The 19,619-nt window shown below is 55.7% G+C and overlaps 7 protein-coding genes across 7 annotated transcripts; 5 read left to right on the forward strand and 2 right to left on the reverse strand.

Annotated features, from left to right (window-relative positions):
• Nucleotides 1-1,633: 1,633 nt before the first annotated feature.
• PG986_002204 (NAD(P)-binding protein) lies at nt 1,634-2,670 on the forward strand (the record flags this gene model as incomplete). The annotated part of the gene is made up of 4 exons (XM_066838426.1): nt 1,634-1,881; nt 1,938-1,993; nt 2,034-2,352; nt 2,445-2,670. The coding sequence occupies 4 exons, from the start codon at nt 1,634-1,636 to the stop codon at nt 2,668-2,670; spliced, it is 849 nt and encodes a 282-aa protein (XP_066707319.1).
• An 856-nt stretch (nt 2,671-3,526) lies between these two features.
• PG986_002205 (ZIP Zinc transporter) lies at nt 3,527-5,072 on the reverse strand (the record flags this gene model as incomplete). Its single annotated transcript, XM_066838427.1, has 3 exons — nt 3,527-4,710; nt 4,789-4,962; nt 5,033-5,072. 3 exons carry the CDS (start codon nt 5,070-5,072, stop codon nt 3,527-3,529), a joined length of 1,398 nt encoding a protein of 465 aa, XP_066707320.1.
• A 2,854-nt stretch (nt 5,073-7,926) lies between these two features.
• Nucleotides 7,927-9,315, forward strand: PG986_002206 (uncharacterized protein; the record flags this gene model as incomplete). The annotated part of the gene is made up of 1 exon (XM_066838428.1): nt 7,927-9,315. One exon carries the CDS (start codon nt 7,927-7,929, stop codon nt 9,313-9,315), a length of 1,389 nt encoding a protein of 462 aa, XP_066707321.1.
• Nucleotides 9,316-10,741: 1,426 nt separating this feature from the next.
• Nucleotides 10,742-13,290, forward strand: PG986_002207 (uncharacterized protein; the record flags this gene model as incomplete). Its single annotated transcript, XM_066838429.1, has 4 exons — nt 10,742-11,273; nt 11,336-12,192; nt 12,250-12,631; nt 12,692-13,290. 4 exons carry the CDS (start codon nt 10,742-10,744, stop codon nt 13,288-13,290), a joined length of 2,370 nt encoding a protein of 789 aa, XP_066707322.1.
• Nucleotides 13,291-14,751: 1,461 nt separating this feature from the next.
• PG986_002208 (uncharacterized protein) lies at nt 14,752-17,474 on the forward strand (the record flags this gene model as incomplete). The annotated part of the gene is made up of 7 exons (XM_066838430.1): nt 14,752-14,885; nt 14,948-15,356; nt 15,758-15,806; nt 15,870-15,992; nt 16,048-16,471; nt 16,542-16,665; nt 16,716-17,474. The coding sequence occupies 7 exons, from the start codon at nt 14,752-14,754 to the stop codon at nt 17,472-17,474; spliced, it is 2,022 nt and encodes a 673-aa protein (XP_066707323.1).
• A 95-nt stretch (nt 17,475-17,569) lies between these two features.
• PG986_002209 (uncharacterized protein) lies at nt 17,570-18,547 on the forward strand (the record flags this gene model as incomplete). The annotated part of the gene is made up of 1 exon (XM_066838431.1): nt 17,570-18,547. The coding sequence occupies one exon, from the start codon at nt 17,570-17,572 to the stop codon at nt 18,545-18,547; it is 978 nt and encodes a 325-aa protein (XP_066707324.1).
• Nucleotides 18,548-18,565: 18 nt separating this feature from the next.
• Nucleotides 18,566-19,062, reverse strand: PG986_002210 (uncharacterized protein; the record flags this gene model as incomplete). The annotated part of the gene is made up of 2 exons (XM_066838432.1): nt 18,566-18,790; nt 18,871-19,062. The coding sequence occupies 2 exons, from the start codon at nt 19,060-19,062 to the stop codon at nt 18,566-18,568; spliced, it is 417 nt and encodes a 138-aa protein (XP_066707325.1).
• Between the last annotated feature and the right edge of the window lie 557 nt (nt 19,063-19,619).

Genomic DNA, 19,619 nt, shown 5'->3' on the forward strand with positions numbered 1-19,619 from the left:
GTTCCCCGAGCCCATCAATGCGGCAACGATGATCAGAGGATTCGCCCGCTAATGATTGGACGGGACGAAGAAAAACCTTGCCCCCTGGCGAGCCAGACTTCGAAAGGGGGGCCCGTTGCCGTGCATTTGAAACGAAATTTTACGGACCATAACCAAACGGCCGGGATCGTGGCAGAGAGAGAGAGACAGAGAGGATGGTTCGCGGTGGAAATCGTTCGCTTACCATCTCATTGGATCTGGGCGGCGTTCTGCGGCGGGAGAGTAGCATCGAGCATGGCGTAATGTTAGTCATGTAACCTGCCAACCTGCACAACCAATGTTAGGTCTGGCAAGATCGGCTCACAAGCCGGTAGTCGCAACGGGCCGTTGTGACTAGAATCCAACGGGGACTGTCCCCTTTTCTCTCACGCAGAGTTGCCTAGTCTCATGTGAGACTTACATGCATTGCAGATAGCATTGCCTCCCGCTGCCTCGCACATGTAAAACAGGCCTGGCCGGAATTCGCTTACTGCTGTATTCTGACGTGCCGGCTGCAACCGAAATCAGGGTGGACAGGATCGCCGAGCAGGTGCCTCATGCGTTTCCATGCGCGGCAAAACCCCCCAGAGGAGGATCATGAACCTGGGCTATGAACTATGGAGACGGGTCGGATGGGCATGTGTATGGTCGCTAGCCAGGTTCGGAACTCTTGCCAACATCAAAGGCAATGCGAGAGACCGAAAGCAGCCAAAGACCCGCCCGGGGGCCCATCAAAAGGGACCCATATCAAGCCCCATATCGGAGTCCTACAAGGTTCAAGGCTGGACCATCATGGCTCCATCTCCTGAGAGTGTATCTTGCTACTCATCTCATGAAGAATACTCATCGTTTAGAGTGAAGCTATGTATGCGGCGAAGAAAGAGCCAAGCCCTGGCGATCCTGAAAAGTGAACTTGTGTTTTATGAGAGGGAAGGGTTGCGAGCCGGAGTTGCGAGTCCACCCCAGCCGGCAAGAGTATCGGGGCATGATTTGATTATGAGTCCAGGTTTACCGGAAAATTTCGCTGCAGATAGATTGGATCCGTAAAAGGATGCATCGGCTGCGACGTGGTATGATGAGGTCGGCCTTTTAAATTGCCGCCACCTGGCAAACAGAAAGGAATTGAAGCCGAGTAGCGTGCGGCACAGCATCTTCGAATTTGGTAATAGCGTAGGGCGGCCGGGGGCCAGTACTGTATTGGCGGAAAGGGGGGGGACGCCCCCGGATCATAACTGGGCCCGTCATCGTAAGGTCGGTTACAGTTATTACGGGTCCCGAGGGGAACGACGAGATCGGGGACAGCCATCCGATTGGCTTCGATTCCGTAGCGGACGGGGAAACTGAGCGATCGCTGCGTCGGTGGGAGGAGGCATCTTGGCCGGAGGGGAAGGGCATAAAGGAATCAGGGAAGTGTCGTTGCGACCGCGTCGCATTCTAATCAAACGCCCCTCCTACCTAATATTCCATTCAGCCTGCCTATTACTTCTATTATCTTGCTTCGCCAGTTATTGCGCGGCCTTAAGACATCGCCGCCCCCCCCTGACAATATCGAACCTTTCCTTGTCTTCCTCCCTCGACCCCCCGTCCCCCGTATCAGCACCGATCCGTCGTCACCATGGCCCCGCCGACCCTGACCCCCTTCCAGGACCGGGTCATCGCCGTGACCGGCGGCAGCCGCGGCGCCGGCCTGGCGGTGGTGCGCTACCTGCTCGAGCGCGGCGCCAAGGTGTCGACGTGCGCCACGTCCGAGACGAACCTGGCCGCCGCCGTCGCCGGCATCGAGAAGGACATGGGGCCCGAGGCCAGGGACCGCGTCATGACCACCGTCGTCGACATCGGCAAGAACGACTCCGTCAAGGCTTGGTAGGTGGGAGCCCGGCCGGTGTCTTGCTTCCCCTTCACTGACCCTCCACTCCTAGGATCGACGCCACGGTCGCGAAATGGGGTAAACTAGACGGCGCCGCCAACGTGGCCGGTAAGCAACACACCTCCTGCATGGCATATATCCCTCTCAGCTTCACTAACACCCTCGGCACCCTTCGCTTCGCCCACAGCCCGCATGCACTCCAAAGTCTTCCCCATCGAAGACTTCGCCGTCGCGGACCTCGAGGACATGCTCCAGACCAACGTCGTCGGCACCTTCAACTGCATGCAGCACGAGCTGCGCGCCATGCGGGACGGCGGCGCCCTCGTCAACGTCGGCAGCCAGGTCACCAAGTACGCCCAGCCCGGCATGTCGGCCTACATCGCGTCCAAGATGGCCGTCGTCGGCCTCACGCGTGCCGCCGCCTTCGAGGCCATCGCGCGCGGGATCCGCGTCAACATGGTCTGCCCGTAGGTCTTCTTCCTCTCCCTTTCCCGGACTCTCGACGGGTTATACGTACCGGGGCGGGACGCGGGGGCTAATGACGGACGATTGATCACAGCGGCGCGACGGACACCGACATGGTCCGCCAGCCCCTCCTCCTCCCGAGCGGCGAGTCCTTCACCTGCACCGAGGACGCCAACTTCCCGGCGCTGATGAAGCGCTTCGCCCGGCCCGACGAGGTCGCGGCGCCCATCGCCTTCCTGCTGAGCGACGAGTCCAAGTACGTCACCAAACAGGAGTGGTACGTCGACGGCGGGTTTTACGAGACCTCGTACGTCGGATGAGCTAGATACATACATAGGTGATTCATATGTAGGAAGAGTTAGCTTCCCAGGCTTTACTCCTCTCATGTACATATGTAAACAAGTAGATACCCTACATGCGATATCGCTTCAACGGCAACCGCATCTCCAAACCATGTAGGCAATAGCCAAAGGAACTGGATGCAATCGTTAGCATGGCAATCGCCGGATAAATGACAGGGGAAGAGCTCAGAACACCCCCAGTGCCTAACCCCTAGCTGATATTATCCCAGACCCCTCAGGTTCTGCGCCGGCAGCCATCACTACCGAGTCGAATGACCGACAAAACTCCCAGTACCTTACTATCGAGGAGGAAAAGAAAAACTGGCACAATCTTGCTTCTTATTTCTTTATGTAGTTGTCCATGTATGTACATGGTTGAGCGTAACCGCTGACTGGACCATGTTGGCAAGTCGCCGCCTTAGATTGACAGACCTGCTTTCGAGATTCCCATGTCCCGGTGGAGATGCTGACATTGGAACGTGCCCCCATCAGCGGTGGCACGATCCTCACGTTACTTAATACAGGTTACCTGATCCCATCAAGTAGCTTCCGAGGCGGCTGCAAAACGTTGATCGATACACGTGCCCAGCCAGCCAGCCAGCCAGTCTTGGGGCGAGCAAAGGTTTGGAGACGTCTGGGGATACCGTACGCCCCGATATATGGCCCTGTACCGGGGATCTCAGGACACCAGGCCAATTTTGTGCTCCGGACACTTTCAATGCAAGGAACGGAACAAGGAGGTCCGTTCAATATGTCCTCCCAAATCCTATACAAGAAAGCAAAATCGCTAAATGTTATCAAAGTAATATATGCACCTCCTTCTGCCCCCAGTACATTACGCAAACGCCCCCACCGCCGCCATCAGCGTAGCCCCCGCCACGACGGCCGCGAACGCGTGCGTCCGCGTCCGGCCCTTGAGTGTCTTGTAGCTCTTCTCCGTCAAAAAGTCTTCGGCCAGCAGCTGGACGAGCCCGGCGAAGAGCAGCAAGCCGCTCGAGATGGCGTTCATGAACCCGACCATCAGCAGGCCCGTCTGGCTCATCGGGTCGTACATCCGGTGCACTACGAGCCCTATGGCCTGCCCGAAGGGGGTCGTGGCGCCGTACGCCAGCACCATCAGCCAGGGCCGCAGCGAGTGCTTGGGGAAGTGGATGGCCGCGATGCGCGACCCCAGCGCCAGGCCCTCGAACGTCTGGTGGAACGCGATGGCGACCAGGAACACGACGAAGGGCGGGCCCGTCGCGACCGAGACGGCCATGCCGATGAAGACGCTGTGGAAGAGGATGCCGGCCTCCAGCAGCAGGCACTGGATCATCAGGCGCTTCTGCTCCTCCGGGTTGGGGATCGCGGGCATGCTCGTTTCCGACGTCTGGCGCTTGTGCGCAGGGCGGCGGCCACCACCACCGGCAAGCGGCCGGGAGTCCTCGCCGTTCACGGGGTCGAGCTCGTCGAGGTTCAGGTCGAGATCGTCTTCGTCTTCGTCCTCGTCCTTGCGGTGGTGGTTCGCGGCCCCCGGCCGGGCGCTGTTGGGCGGGACCGAAGTCGGGGTGGATTCGGGCAGCGGCGACGCGCCGGCCATGAGGCCCTCCCGGTCCCCGAGGTCGTTGAGCGAGAGTTGGGCGGGTCGGTGGTTCGAAGCTCGCTTGGCGGCTAGGCTGCCATTCGGTGGCCCGTTGGCCGCCGCCCCGTTGGTAAGCTCCTGTAGTTCCTCCTCTTCCTCCGACTCCCAGCCGTGGCCGTGGGAATGCGAATGGCCGGCGCCTCGCGTGGTGAGGTACGACTCGATCGACACGACGATCAGCACCGACACCATGGCGATCAGGCCCGCCATGGGCCGGTAGCCTTTGCTGAAGACATGCGGGAGACACGGGTCGGTCAGCGACAGGAAGGCGGTCGGTAGGAGGTGCACGAAGGCCGTGGCCAGGAGCACGCCGGTTCCGAAGTGCTGGCAGAGGAAGATGATTCGGTGCGATCGGCGGCTCGACGATGCGCGGCGCGAGAACAGAGGGAATCCGCAAGCTGCCAGTTCGTAGGCATATCAGCATCCAGCAAAGTATATCCAGGGGGCGTGGTTTATGGCATATAGCTCTTGCATACCTAAAGTGGACAAGACCAAGATCAGGACGAGGGCGAAGACGTGCAACGGGGTGTCGTAGGAGCCCTTCTCGCCGGAGCCGCAGACGGGCTTCTTGTCTTCGGATGAACGGGCATCTTGTCGTCTCGAGATCTCGGCGAGGAGTAGGTCTGTCGGTATCGTCGACCACGATATATCTAAGCAAGTTTGAGCCCCGACGTCAGCGTGGGGAAAGCTCCAGGTTCGGGGGAAGATAACAACACGTACCTCGACCGTGGAGGCCAGCGAGATCTATAGTGGTGTTCATGCCGATTGGGATTTTATTATACAGTATTTGGCATGATGGCTGCAGCAGCGGCTGGCATGGTTGGTCGATGGCTGGCCGAGTCGAGAGAGGAATTTCCCCCTTTGAACAAAGGGAGATGGGAAATGGTGTCCTGGACTTTGTCGTCAAAGGCCAGTCCCGTCCATTGTGCTATTGTGGTTTGGTCGCGGTGCACAGCCCGCTGTCTGGGACTTGCTGGGGTCAGGTCTCTAGCTCTTCAGGGACCAAGCCTCGGCGTGTCGGCAAGCGGTTTGTTGGCGCGGGGGTTGGGGGGGGCTTTGCATTTGCATTAGCACTAAGCTGAATCATTAGCGTCCCGGGCCAGCTCTGCTCGACCATTGCTACGAAGTATCATGTCAAAAATCTATTTCGACACCCAGCCCAGTATGCCAGCAATCGGATCGTGAGATGCTCGTCTCACGGGTGCGCATTACCAGGTCCACCATCGCCAGATAGATGGCCTCTTGGTGTGTGGGTTTATGGCCTACGCACGCATGTTTGCTTGTTGCTGAGAGATGCGGCATGCGGGGCGGAGACGTGCAACGGTTTGACCCGCCAAGTTTCAACCTTTTGACAGGTGCCACGAAAACCAGGTAGGTTACCAACTTGACGGAATCAGGTGATCTACAACTGTTCAAACACCCGAGAACACGATTACGATGCTGATATGCCTTTTGCATCTTCGTGAGACTGCCCATAGGCTTTTGAATCCAGCTGTCAAGGGGCAAAGGAGAGCTGGATTACTTCTCGGCCATTGGCATTGGCAGGCTAGAGCCCAAGCTTGGCAATAAACCGTACGCATGTCTTAAAAATCACCAAAACAAGTCCAAGTCCACTTTGGCAAAAAGAGCAACACCATCTGCTAGCCACTGGCAAAGGCAGCAAAAGGAATTCGCACCTATTATCATCCACGAAACGATGGAGCTCATGTAAGTATACGTTGTCAACACGGTATTGAATACTACGTAACAAAGGGCTGACCGGAGTATTGACCTACTCCCGACTACATAGATAGACAAGTTGAGATATCGTTGACCGTCCTGTCCCCCCTTTTCCCCTTGTCCTTTTGATCTCAATGTTGATATGAATATTCCAGTACGTTGCCCACCAGGCTATCTAAGAGCATCAATTCGAGCTGTTGGTCCTCGACGGCTTTTGAAGCACAAATCACAGTGGCATAACTGCCTCCGGTTTAAGTTTGCAGTGCGCCTGGCTGCTATATTAAAAACCACCGCAGTCGTTAGGCAGTTAGAAGGTGGTCTACACTCGCAACAGGATACAATGAAGCGCCATAAATCAGGGACTGCCTGCACTCAACAGACCTCACCCAATCAATTGATTGCACATGGTGTATCAGAGACCTGGCGATAATTCCCTGAATGCAGTTGCCCAACTTCAAGCAGACGAAACTGATCCCGATCTGCTCTGCAAAAGGGGGGAATGCTTCCACTACCAATTGAATGCTGAGAGCGTTGAACCGTTGAACCTTATGGCCACTGCCACACCCCCCAGCTCCTCGGGCCCTGACCCGTTAATCGTTTTATCTGTGAGCCTGCCCATACTGCGGAAGAGCCGCATCCAGGCCATCCAAGTCAGTCGTGATGCTGCTGGGTAACGGGCCCCAAATCGACAGCAGTTCAAGATATGCATGCATGCAACAATTCACGCCTGAATATAATGTACTTTATGGCTTCAATTGTCTGCCAATGATCTCGCTTGGTCGATGGGTTCATCGTCTGTTCAGTGGCTTGATTCAATGCGTAATAATCCATACTGCTCCCTCAGCTCATTTACAACCCCTTCTTCCATACTCCCCTTAACCTCAACACCCACCACATTCTCACCATGCCTCACCATCCCCGAAAACACGAGAACGGAAAGAAAGCTTGTCGGGTCATAATTTTCGACTGTCTACCAGACTTTCCCTACTAAATCCCCTGTCCCAAAGCAAGAATGCCAGATTCTGCTTCGGAGAAACGTCGCTGCCTATCCACGACCCGTAAACTTCGGGCCGTACCAATCTTTATACCCTAGACTCCCCCATCTGCCCAATCATATCTACCCGAGTAGGGCTACATTACCAATAAAGAACCAAAGTAACGACCAGATGCAGCCGTTAAAGGGTGTCAAAGTCGGAGAAAGCAGTAGCAGCAATGGGCCCGACCCGTAACCGCCCTGAACTATATCACCAGAGCCATTCCAGTCACCTTTCTCCGCCTCTTTCGACCAGACTATATATACCCGCCCTCCTTCCCAGTCCTTTGCAATTCTTCTTCCCATCGTTCTCAATCATACATACAAACATTCAATTTTGACACTCTTCGAGCTGCCAGCACTATCACAACCAACTACTCACTCACACACTCTTCTCTTCTCTTGAAATATATCAATCTTCTTCTTCTTCTTCTTCGAGACTACTCGGAGACTTAATTCTTTTAAATATTTTGACACAGCTTGTCAACCTACTTCTACTCTTCTTTTTACGAAGCTCACACACATACAACCAAGTGTCTTCGGATCACCACATTGTCGTACAAGGCACACAACACCACACCACACAGTCATAACCGAGCAAACAATCTTCAATTGTTTCTTGCTCTCCTATTACGACTCGACACTCGAAACCAGTCACTATACACACTGGTCTCTCTCTCTCTCAATTTGACACGAAGAGACTCTAATTACTTCACAACCACACGAAGTTTCACTCTCCCCGTCACGTAAGACTCGGAGACTCATTATTCAACGGGATCACCAATTATCTATAAGGATATCCCAGTACTACACCCACACCTCTACTTCTTTTCTACTTTGTACCACCACCTTAACCATCACCATGTCTGCCAACGGAACCATCAACTTCGCTGATCCCAGCTACAATTTCGCTCCCCGGCCCGAGGAACCCAACTACGGCCGCATCATTCGGAGCCAAACCCCTACTTTCACTCCAGTCAGCCCAGAGGTCCTCGCCACCATCAGCGGAGCCCCTCCAGCTCCTCCAATGAACCGTGCCATGACACCAACTCCTACTGGGATGTCCAACTACTTCACACAGAAGTTGGAAGCCTCTGCACCATACCTCAAGGCTTTCCCTGGTCACATATTCGTTCCACCACCACCTGGTCTGCCCGAGCCCGAGCCCGAGGACAAAGCAGCCAGACGTTACAACGACAACAACTACTGGGAGCCAGCCTGGGGTTATAACCGCTGGGATTTTTCATCCGACGATGGCGGTTGTTATGCCAATAATGATGCCGCCGATGTTCCTGACTATGACAACTGGGATGACGACGACGCCGATGGTTATGCCGTTGACGATGACGATGTTCCTGTACCCAACCACGGGGATGACGCCGGCTACGACGCCGACGACGAGGACGATGGCGATGAACCTCCTCTGAGCCCCGAGGACCACCGTCGCAGCGTCTTCGAACTCATGGAGGACATGCTCGACGACCTGGACTTCATGATCGGCTCTGCGGAGCTAACACCCTCACCCTACCTCGAGTGGGTGGACCGGACAATCGCCGACAACTACAACAATGGCATCATCGGCGGAGATGAAGCCTACCACGACCTCGTCGACCGAGCCGCCACCGACAACTCCAACTACGACAACAGCAGTGGCGATGGCGGCGACGAGGGAGAGGAGGACGGCGAGGATGAGGAGGACCCGGAGGGGAACACCGACCAGCCAATTGATACTCCCGGGGAATCCGACTGGGAGGGGGACGACGATGACCCCTCCGATGATGATGACTCCGGGTCGGAGGGCGAGCAGCAGCTCGACGGGCCCTGGCTGCCAATCCGCCAGCCCCGGCCGGCGGAGCACAGCCTCTTCGGCTTCCAGTCCCGGCACGAGGCCTACCTCCCGCCCGCCTCGCCCATCCTGCCGGGGCAGCAGCTCCAGCCGCCTATCCAGCGGCCGGCCCTCGAGCCCGAGGCGGACGAGGAGGCCCGATGGAACGACTTGCGGGCCGAGGAGCAGCAGCAGCAGCAGCAGCAGCTTGCAGCACCACCAGGACTACCGCGGCCGGCGCTGCGCCGTGGCCAGCCCCTCACACGGGGTCAAGGAATGCTTTCTACTCGGCCACGGTTCGTCCTGGGGCCCAGTGCCAATGTTTACGAGGCGGACGAGGGGGTTCGGCGGGTTCTCCAGGAGATCTGGCGGCAGCCGCTTTACTACGACCGCCAGGGACCGCGCCTCGTGTTCGGTCAGCTGTAGGGGTGGTGACCAAGACAGGAGGGAGGGGAAGAGAACGGCGGCGGACCGTCTCTCTAGAGGAGGATTATTGAGACTTCAGGTTGATGTTGTGATATACTTATTTTTTTCATGGTGGTTGTTGGTTTATGCATCAGAGAGGGCCGCCGTGGGGTTTTTGTCACCTTAGAGGTTTTTGTCCCCCCAAAGTCACAACGGCGGCCGGGACTCCGGGGTTGGTTGAGACATGATGGAGACGGATATATTTATGAGATTGTTACTGAGGCTGAGGTACTATAGTATAATATGATAATCATTAAAAAACTGTGCAGTCTCGTTCAAATGCATGTGTTCCCGTGTTGTTGCTGTTTACGTAGCTCTGAAGTCCGTTCGTAACTCCCCGCATTGAATGCAGGTCCTCAATTCCAGCAGCTGCGAGGTGGTCCCTAATCGTCGTAGCGTGGCAGTAGACCCCGCACGTTTGTTTCGCAGGGGCCGGAATGAGATTTCACTCCACAGCGAACTCCGAACCAACCCTGGCCTTTTCCCGGGTAACACATTTCAATCAAGCAATTTCTTGCGATTGATATGATAGATCGACTCGATTTCTTGGCCGAATAACTACATTTGGGAGACGAAGACGCAGAAGCTACAATGGTTCCTTACTTTTGTCTTGGCAAATAGAATTCACGAGGTTCTCAGCATACCCAGAAGAATGCCTCTCGCGTAAGCGGCATATGCAACTCGGCGAGCTAGGCTGCGGCTGAGACGGATCTTGGTCGATAGAGGTTAGGCAGGTGGCCAGGCGCCGTTTCCCTCGGGTAGATTGGAAGTGTTTCTGGACACTGATCGTCGCCCTTACCTTACTGTATCAATCTGTCTCAGCCCAATAATAACAATAGTCCCGCCCCCGGAAGTCCGCCTTATGACGTGCGAGGGACAGGTGACTGGGTGACAGCACCACACAGCACACACAGCAGGCTGCAGCAGTGCCACCACTTACTTACTTACCTACCTCCACTTGCCTGCTTGCCTCGTTGCCCGTATTCCGCGCCAATGACAGACTGGTCGCACCTGCGTGTCCTGCGTATCCTGCGTATCCTGCGTATCCTGCGTATCCTGCGTATCCTGCGCGACTACGATAGGAAGGGCAGTCCCGTCGAACATTCGATCGCAAATTGGAAGGCTGTCAACATCGAGCCGATTGCAGATGGCTCTAACCTGGCCTGGAAATGCTGGCACTGCCCTGAACCGGCCTCAACATTTAAGCTGGCGGCAACCCCCCCATCCTCCCGTGCTGACAGCATGCCCAGCATTCTTGTTGGAGTACTTCAGCTGGTCGCATTACCATCTTCCAATACCGTCTTTTCTTGGCGGCATTCGAATACTGCACACCCGACACATCGTTTGCATTTGATTTCTGAGGGCACACTGGACGCGGTTCTTCGCCATGGCCAACGCCAACGACTTGGAGGCTAGCGCATCTTCGTCAGCACCGGCCCAGCCTCCGAGGCACGACGCCCCGCCGGCTTACACTTCGGCCAACCTGTCGCCAGACACCATAGGCGAACTGAACGCCGCCTTCTCCTCGCTCGATCTGGACTCCGTGTCTACCACCGTCACCCCGGACACGTGCCTGGCCCACCTGAAATTGCTGAACGCCTTTCAGAACCTCAAGGAAGATGTTGGATACACAGACGGCCTGTGGCAGATCTACAATTCTCGAGCCCTTACGCCCAATGTCCGAATCGACGGCAATGATGAAGGCCGGAAGCCCGAGGAGCCCCAGAGGCTACTGGCCATGCTCAGGGAGAAGCGATGGGCGCTCTACCTGGCCAGGGCTGTCGACCGTTACGAGGTCTGGTGGAACCACTTCCACGCAGATCCCCTGACCGAGCAAGATCTCGTCGCAAACAGCCCCAAGTATTCGGGCTTCGTGGAGTCCGACTCTTCGCAGCACCTGCAATTCCTGCCGCCCATCGGTACGAGACCCCAGCCAAGCCTTGGCGACCCCGCCCACGAGAGATGTGTCTAACTTCTGCAGATGTCTTGATGGTGTGGCATGCACATATGCTCAATCCCCGGGATTACCTCGAGGACTGTGTGCGCACCGGCCTGCGGGATCTCTGGAACTCCGGCATGCCTTGGAAACTGGTGAATGACGCCATTGATACCAGCTTCAACTACAAGCCTAGCGACGAGAGCATCGCAGCCTGGGAAAGCTCGACGGGCCGAAGGTGGAGCAATGCCGACGACTCGATGACCAAGACGCTCAAGTGCCCTTCGTGTAGCGCAACCCACAGAATCCCCTGGACGACGTGTAGTATGGCCGAAGACGCCAAGAGCCCCCCGGATCTGGACCTCAAGGGCGAAGGGTACGGCGACGGCCTGTTCGCCTATATATGTCACGATTGCGGCACGACAATGACGAGAGAATACCTCGAGTTGGCCAAGTTCGTCAAGGATACCCAGAGGCTCCTGGGCAAGAACCAGCCCATGCCCGGAACCTTTATGGATTTCAAGAACGGGAAGCCCGACCCCAAGCTCGTCGGTATGATGCGCGGGATCGACGACCAGATGTTCCCGAACCGCCTCATCAAGATGCATCTGCGGAGCAAGGTGCTCGAGCTTACCAAGGCCCACGTCGTTGTCAGCCGCCTCACTACGCCCACCCTGGAAGACGTGCGCCAGATGATAGAAGATGCTATGAAGAACCAGCGGATTCTGAGGGCGGTTGAGGACATCACGGCGCGCCAGAAGTTCAACGTCTATCTGAATAGCCGGTGCAGAATAACGGTGCGCAAGATGATGTCGCGATACTGGGGCAACTTCACCCCTTTCGCGCTGGAGCTGGGAGGTGCGGTCTTGCGGCAGGGCATCTTTTCCGAGAAGATGCAGAAGGTTCGTGTTACTGGCTTGCGTCCATTGTTTACCCTCAAGCTGACCTGCGTTTGCTAGCTCGACTGGCTGCATAGTCCGGCGGCCAAGGACACGATGACCCGTCTCATCACCAAGTACCAACGTTTCATCGACATCATGGCCAAGAACCCCGCTCACGTCGCCGTCCCCACGTTGGACGTCGACCTGGCCTGGCACACGCACCAGCTGAGCCCCCGCTCGTACTACGACTACACCAACGGGAAGACGGGCAAGCTGATCGACCACGACGACAAGATCAACGAGACCAAACTCACGTCCTCGTTCGAATGGACGAGCAAGGTCTACCAGGAGACGTACCAGGAAGTCTACAGCGAATGCACGTGCTGGTATTGCGAGAGCATCCGGGCCTCACACATCTCTTCTGTAGGCAAGCTCTTTGGCGTCTCCCAGAACGATAAGAGTAAGTATCATTTTTGAGTTCCTCCAGATTATTAGTATCCTCTATCTGACTCTTGCACAGTTCATGAAGGCTTCCATAAGAGTGGCGCGGCCAAGCTATGCCCGCCTGACCAGTCAGCCCACATCTCGTCGCACAACGCGGTCAAGTTCCACGACGCGGACCCGCGGAAGGCCAAAGTCCTGCAGCGGATCCACGAAGCCCAGGTCCTGCGCCTCGAGGAGGGCTACAAGAAGGCGCAGAAGCGCGCGCAGAAGAAGGGCCGGGACATCCCGCCGCGGGACGAGTACTACTACTCGTGGGGCTACCCCTATTTGATGTACGGCCCGTTCATCGTACCGGTCTACTACACGCCCGGGATGTACTACGGGGGCGCGGACCCGTGCCTGGTATCTACTGGATCTGGACATGCCGGGGCCTGTGCCGCCGGTACCTGCGGGGGAGGGGCGGCGGCGGGGGCTTGTGGGGGAGCGGGCGTGGGAGGGTGTGGGGGGTCAGGGGGTTGCGGGGGGCAGTGCTGGGGGGTGGGTGTGGTGGTGGAGGGGCTGGGATCGCGGCGGGGGGGCTGCGGTGGAGGTGGTGGTGGTGGAGGGGGAGGAGCTTGCGGGGGCGGAGGCGGCGGTGGTGGGGGAGGGGGTTGTGGTGGTGGCGGTGGCTGCTGAGTCTTGCCCTTCCTATTTCTGCTACTGATGGTTTGGGGTGTTGTCTATGTCGTGTTTTAGCGTTGATTTTCGGACGTTTCGGTTCAGGGGGCAGGCTGCGTGCCATGCCATGGGCAGGGGTAGGGAGTAAAGGGGTGATATGGTTTGTATTACGCTGGTTGAACAGTATGATAATGATAGTGTCATTCGCCTCTCACGCGGATAATAAGAGCCCTATTCTCAATCTAGTTCGCTTGGGGTTTTCTACTGTGTCGGGTCGATGTTTGATCTAGTGGCTGGGTGAGCTTGATGTTATGCTAGGCGGGTCTCAAAGTCGGTGGCGCCGTAGACAAACCAGGCATCAAGACAACGGCCAGAACCTGGTTCAGCATGTTGGCGATTGACCTGTCCTTCCCGAGTGAACTGGCTCCATTCAGAAAGGGGGGGTATGATCAGGGTGCCTGGGGGCGCCGATTGCTGGGGAAGCGCAGCAAAGGCTGGTACGGCGGTCGGCCGACTGTGGACGGTTGCGTAGATACCAATGCTGGAGGTAGATCTGTAGGTTGATGGTGCTCTACTCTTACCTGCCTCGGGGGGGTCAAGTCAGGCTCTCGCTTCAGGAGGTGTGGTATGGTATTGGTATTGGTGGTGCAGGGGGTCTGACAGGGTGGGGGCACAGGTGCCGCGCTGTTTGTAGGTTGGATCGCTGGTCTGCCCTGAAGGTTTACGACTCTACGGTTCTCGCTACGCAGCACTCTCGAGAAACGAGAAACGACGTTAGACGCCGGCGAACGGTCATTTTCCTGATACGATACCCAATTGATCGAATGCTGGCTGCGGTACAGGTCTGCCGCCATGATCAAGGACGGACTTTCTGCTGCGTAGAGGCAACGCCTGCGTGTGCCCGTCCAAAGCTGCAGGTGCTGTCAATCAGAGACCAGCGGGTAAGCTGCATTTCACCCTTTCAGCCAACAACATACCTTCATTGGCGTTGCTACACCTTCGGGTCCAAAGGTCTCGTCACGAATAAGGCACGAATGCTACACTGTAAGCACTGGTTCCATTTGACTACCAATCGGTGTTTTATATCCCAAGAAGCTGATGCTGATGTATTATTGCGTCGTTGGTACTGACTTCTGGACGCTTGTCCCGGCCGTCACTTGCGGGGGGATGATTGGTCGGCGGGAGTGACGGGATCTGCAGCAGCAAGCTGTCGCTATGGAGGTCGTCAGGGCGATGGACTGCTGAAGTAAATCTCGGTCAAAGCACGAGTGTCGCTCAGGGTCGTCCTTTCATCTCACCGGGCGATTGTATTAAGAAGAGGCTATCTCCAGAGTCTCTGGGCAAGTGAGCTTGTCCCTCCTATTTCCTAGCCCACTGTCGTTCTCTGCTCTCGACTCCCATGCGCCGGCTGCCAGAAACTACGTACTTATCTCCAGATAGAGGACGGAAAGAAACGTACATTGATCTTATCGAACCGCAATGCATCCCTTGTCACTCCCCGCCTTCCCCCTCCCCCCTCCTCCTCCTCTGCCTACACGCCGTCGCGGCGCAGTGGTTACGGACCAGTTTACCATTGAATACTCTCTGCGCTTGGCCGCTTGGTTCCTCGGCCTGTGACTCGATCCTCTTGCCTTGGTGCAACGGGTTTCTCGTTCCAAATAGATGCTATGTGCAGTGTCGAGTGTGACAGATGCAGGCATACGAGGCCGACAGGTCGCATCGGGCCGCGCCCCTCGTCAAAGCACGAATGGGAAGGGGCGACCACGAGTGCAGCCGCCCGTCGCGCAGGCAGAAGGCGCAACCAATATCGCACCTTGTGTTTATCCCTGCCCCAGGCACTGGGTTTGATCCCCGCTCGAAAGGAGCCTGCCCAGAGGTTAGGCAAGTATGCTGCTTCCCTCTTCTCGTCCGTCTCAGATCCATTGCAGTTGGGTACCTGGGAAGAACCCGCGGATGATCCGAACACGAACGCCAAACTGATATCCTCAATTGCCTCTGAATATCTGCCTACCAAGCTCTCCAATGGGGCCAGCAAGAAAGAGAGAGAAGTTTCTCCCGTGCATCCCATGGGCCCGAGGGAAGAGGTCGGATGAATCGCCAGAGCCCGCCCCGCAGCCGCAGAAACACCGGGAAAAGAGCCGTGTACTCGTTCTTCAATCCAGGCGAACTATCGACGAAGCTAGGAGACCTGAGCAAGTTGGAGCAAACGGCTGAGACAGATGCTGCGAATTGCGAGCGTTGGAAGTCAAAGCAATTTCGAGAAGATCAGTCAACTCATAACCAGACCCTGAAAGATTTGACAGAAGGCCGACTATTCAAGATCCAGGAAATCAGCAGTGATTCCTGGGAGATGTTGAAGGCCGAGGAACAAAGCAGGATTTTGCAATGGGTTTCTCAAATTCGCTACCTCGAAGACCACCACATAGCCAAGAAAGGCATCACAGACAACACAGGGAATTGGATCCTATAACATGAGTCCTTCCAGAGATGGAGAGTATCAGGACATTCCGAGACTCTTTGGTTTCACGGCATACGTAAGCAACAGTTTACGCCTCATCGACTTGCCGGCTACATACTGACGTAACCCATTTCTATAGCTGGAGCTGGTAAAGCCAAGCTCTCGACCAGAGTCGTCGATGCAGCTGTATCGGAGGCCGTAGAGAGCTACGGCCTAGTGGTACTGCGACCGAAATCGCGCGGACCACCAAGATCCTGGGCAGGTACTGGCAAGCTTTGTGCGACAGTTATCATTCAGAGAAGACGCACAAGGCATAGTTGGAATTGTCCATGACGAGTATCGTAAGCATCAAGCCAAAGGATTCGCAGCCGACATGACCTTCCACGAACGCACCGAGTTGCTGGGCCGCCTAGCGAGCTTATACCAAAAGGTTTTCTTGGTGGTTGATGGGTTGGACGAGTGCGACAGAACTACACGTCGTTCATTCATGGATACTCTAGAATCAGTGCGAATCAGTTCAACCTCAACGGTAAAGGTCCTTGTTGCGAGCAGAGACGATGGCGATATCAAGACTCGATATGAGGCAACCTCAAACCTCCTAATCTCAGCTTCGGACAACCAAGAGGACATTGAGCGATTCGTATTGGCCCAGATCGATGCAAGCACGTGGAGAGACAATCCCAAGATGCATACCGTGCTGGATGAGGTAATCGACACGTTCAAGACCAAGAGTCAGGGGATGTAGGTACACTTCCTACTGGACCTAATGTCGTTCTTTCTCGGGCAAGCAGCCACGACTAATAGTTCTCAGGTTTCTTTGGGCTTCCCTTCATATCCGCGATCTTCTGGAGCTCCAAAGACCTACCGATATACGCCTATACTTGAAGCAGCTCCCGGAAGGACTTCGAAAGACCTATGATCAGATCTTCGCCAAGGTTCTTGCAAAAAGGGGAGCGAAAGTAGGATTGCAACGAGGGCGTTTCAGTGGCTGATGTGTTCTTGGCGCCCACTCCGTCCTGAAGAACTCCTCGTCTTGGTTTGTCAAGACTCAGATACGGACCTTTCGTTCAAAACCGACATTACCCCCCAATACCTTTTGGAAGCTTACCACAATCTGATTGTGGTCACAACGCCTGGCAAGAGCATTCAAGAGAAGGAAACTGCTGGGTGGACTCGCCTGAATCTACCACCACCATCCAGGTCGTTCTGTCGATTCGCACACCTGTCTGTGCAGGAATACTTCGAAAGCAATCACTGGAATATGGAAAAGTGCAATTCTCTAGCAACGCAAGCCTGTATGCATTTGCTTGCGACGCCTTCCTTCATGAAGTTACAGGAGAGCTGGCAAAGAATAGAATTTGATCCCCGCAAGTACGACCAGATATGCGAGGAGCTTCCAGTCAGTAACCAGCGCCGATGTTCAGTACATACGAACTGGGGCGTGATTGCCTACTTACATGGCTGGTTTTTACACGCTACCAGCTGTGGCACATTATACCATGAAGTGTCAAGACTCATTGGTACCTTTGTTGGCAGACCATACGATGCTTCCGAGGCCTACAAGAATTGGCTGCATGCAATGGACCCATTGTTCTACCAAAGTTACAGAGGTCATCACGCCCCTCATTTACCAGGGGCTATGATGGATTTATTGAAGCCAGTCAGTATGGCTGCTCTTGGCTGTGTCGCTTGCGGCCTGGTCGAGTTGGTCGAAGATTGGATACACGAGGGCATCCGCGATTAGTTTCAATGTCGCCGATAGACGCAGCCGCTCAATCAGGTAAGAGTCTTGCTATCACAAGTCTACTTATTGAGCACGGAGCCCAAGCAAACCGCAGTATGAAAGGTCTCGAATACGCCCTCGATGGGAGGGACAACGCAACGTTAAAGCTTCTGCTGGACCACGGCGCCGGTACCAATGAGCTCAGCGACGGACTATATTGGCCTAAAGCTTCTAGGCGCCCTGAACTGTGTACAGAGTTATTCAAACACGGCGTCAAAACACACGAGGCGATACTGAAGCCGGAGACTTTTATCCTTGGGTTCAAAAAGGCCATCCGCCGCGAGGACGCGTACATGAATGCCTACCTGTGGCAAAGGTGGCTGACAGGCCTGCCGTTCCCACTAACCTTCCAATCTTTCTGTTTGCTCGCCGAAGCACTGGCATGGGCACGCAGCATGGACGTTATGTCTGTACTCATACAGCATGGCGCAGATCCGTCGAGCGCGCTGGGGGCGCCTTCGTACGATTACGGCCCCCACATGTTCCAAAGCATTCGAATGGAGAATCTGATGCGTTTCAGATGCAGCATCGATGCCAACCTTCGCAGTATTATGGACGGACTCACTCCATTAGAGCGGTTCTGTTACCAAATCTACACGCCTACTAAAGAATATCGAGCAGACGATTATAACCGCGCACTATCACTGCTGATTGACGAAGGAGAAGCCGAGATCAACTCACACGGTCCGATATACGGCACGCCTCTGCACATTTGCTTTACGTCCAGGTTCGGTCCCTTCGGCATTTGCCCGGGTTGGCCGGACTGGTGCGTTAACATGTTCATGGCCCGGAAGCTGCTGGAAAGGGGGGCAAGAGTGGACATTCGCGGAGGCAGAGATAACATGACCGTGGTCGAGCTGGCGCTGCAAGTGCGGAACATCAATTATATGGATTTGGTAAATGGCGTGCTAGCGGCAGCGGATCTGCCAACTCGGGCGAAGGAGGATTTCCCAGACGACCGCGCAGAACCAGAACCAAGCTTTCTCGCGCGCCATATGGACGCATACCGTCCTCACCGTATCCCTTCTACATAGGGAATCGAGTCATCGAGCTTACTTGCTGCCATCGGCAACCGACACTGCCAAGACACCTTGCAGCATTGCCCTCTTTCCAAGACTGGTCTCGCGGTGGTGTTGCTTAACATAGTAACGACCGCCCAGCAAGTCTGGGTCTCGACCTGTCAATACCGGGGCGGAGCTGGATACGTCTTGTGCCACGAGCCAGCGGCCAAGAATACACGAAGCCTGCTTGTCAGCAACGCTGCCGCGGAGATAACACTGAGAGTGACATGGTAGCCGACCCGACACCGCAGCGCGTCAAAGCGAATATGAAGGCCGCGTGGGATACCACCACGCACCGCCTCGTCTCCGAGATGAGATTGGGGACCATGCCGGAGTTCTTCGGCGATGTGATGGAGTAGGGGCAGGGAGTCATCGGGTCTGTCTACGAGTACATGGAGGTCGCGCGCAATCTCTGTGGACTGCAAGAGCAAGGGCAATAGCAGGGAGACGAGCTCACCGACGCAGAAAATACAGGCGTGCCGCGACATGGTGAGCTAGTTGCACGATAGCGGTTTCTGTCACGGCAATCTGCAGTGTCCGAACATCTTCTGCCGTGGGCGACCCTCAGTCTGACGGAGATGGTGTACTGGTGTCAAGCCTAGAAGGGAATTGAACGAAGATAGATGGCACGCAGTGCTAATGTAAAGAGTTCCATCTCGCAAAAACGAAGGGAAAGCAGGTTAGTGAATGAATTTGTAGAGGCACCCTGCGACGCCATGGTCATTGGTGGGGCCGACTTCCATCACCCAACCATTTTCGTGAAACATGGGTAGAGGGGCCTACAAGGAAGAAGGGGCGGTGCATTTGTTCCGGGCATATATTTAGTAGCTGGCAAACGTGTACGCATTGCCTGTAGCAGTAGGCAGTCTCGTTCTGCTATTAATTACTTAATCAAGTCAGAGGCAGGTTTTCGGTGTCACGAAATCATGCACGTCACGGCTCCTGGAGCTCGGGCGAAGTCGTTGGAAGTTGGTGGAGACGGCGGCCCGCAGTCGTCGGCAGCGACGGCAGATCTAGCCAGCGTAGTGGCAGATCCAAGGTCAAG

The sequence above is a fragment of the Apiospora aurea genome (genome assembly GCF_038362705.1).
Source record: "Apiospora aurea strain CBS 24483 chromosome Unknown utg000001l_segment0_segment0, whole genome shotgun sequence".
Lineage (NCBI taxonomy): Eukaryota > Fungi > Ascomycota > Sordariomycetes > Amphisphaeriales > Apiosporaceae > Apiospora > Apiospora aurea.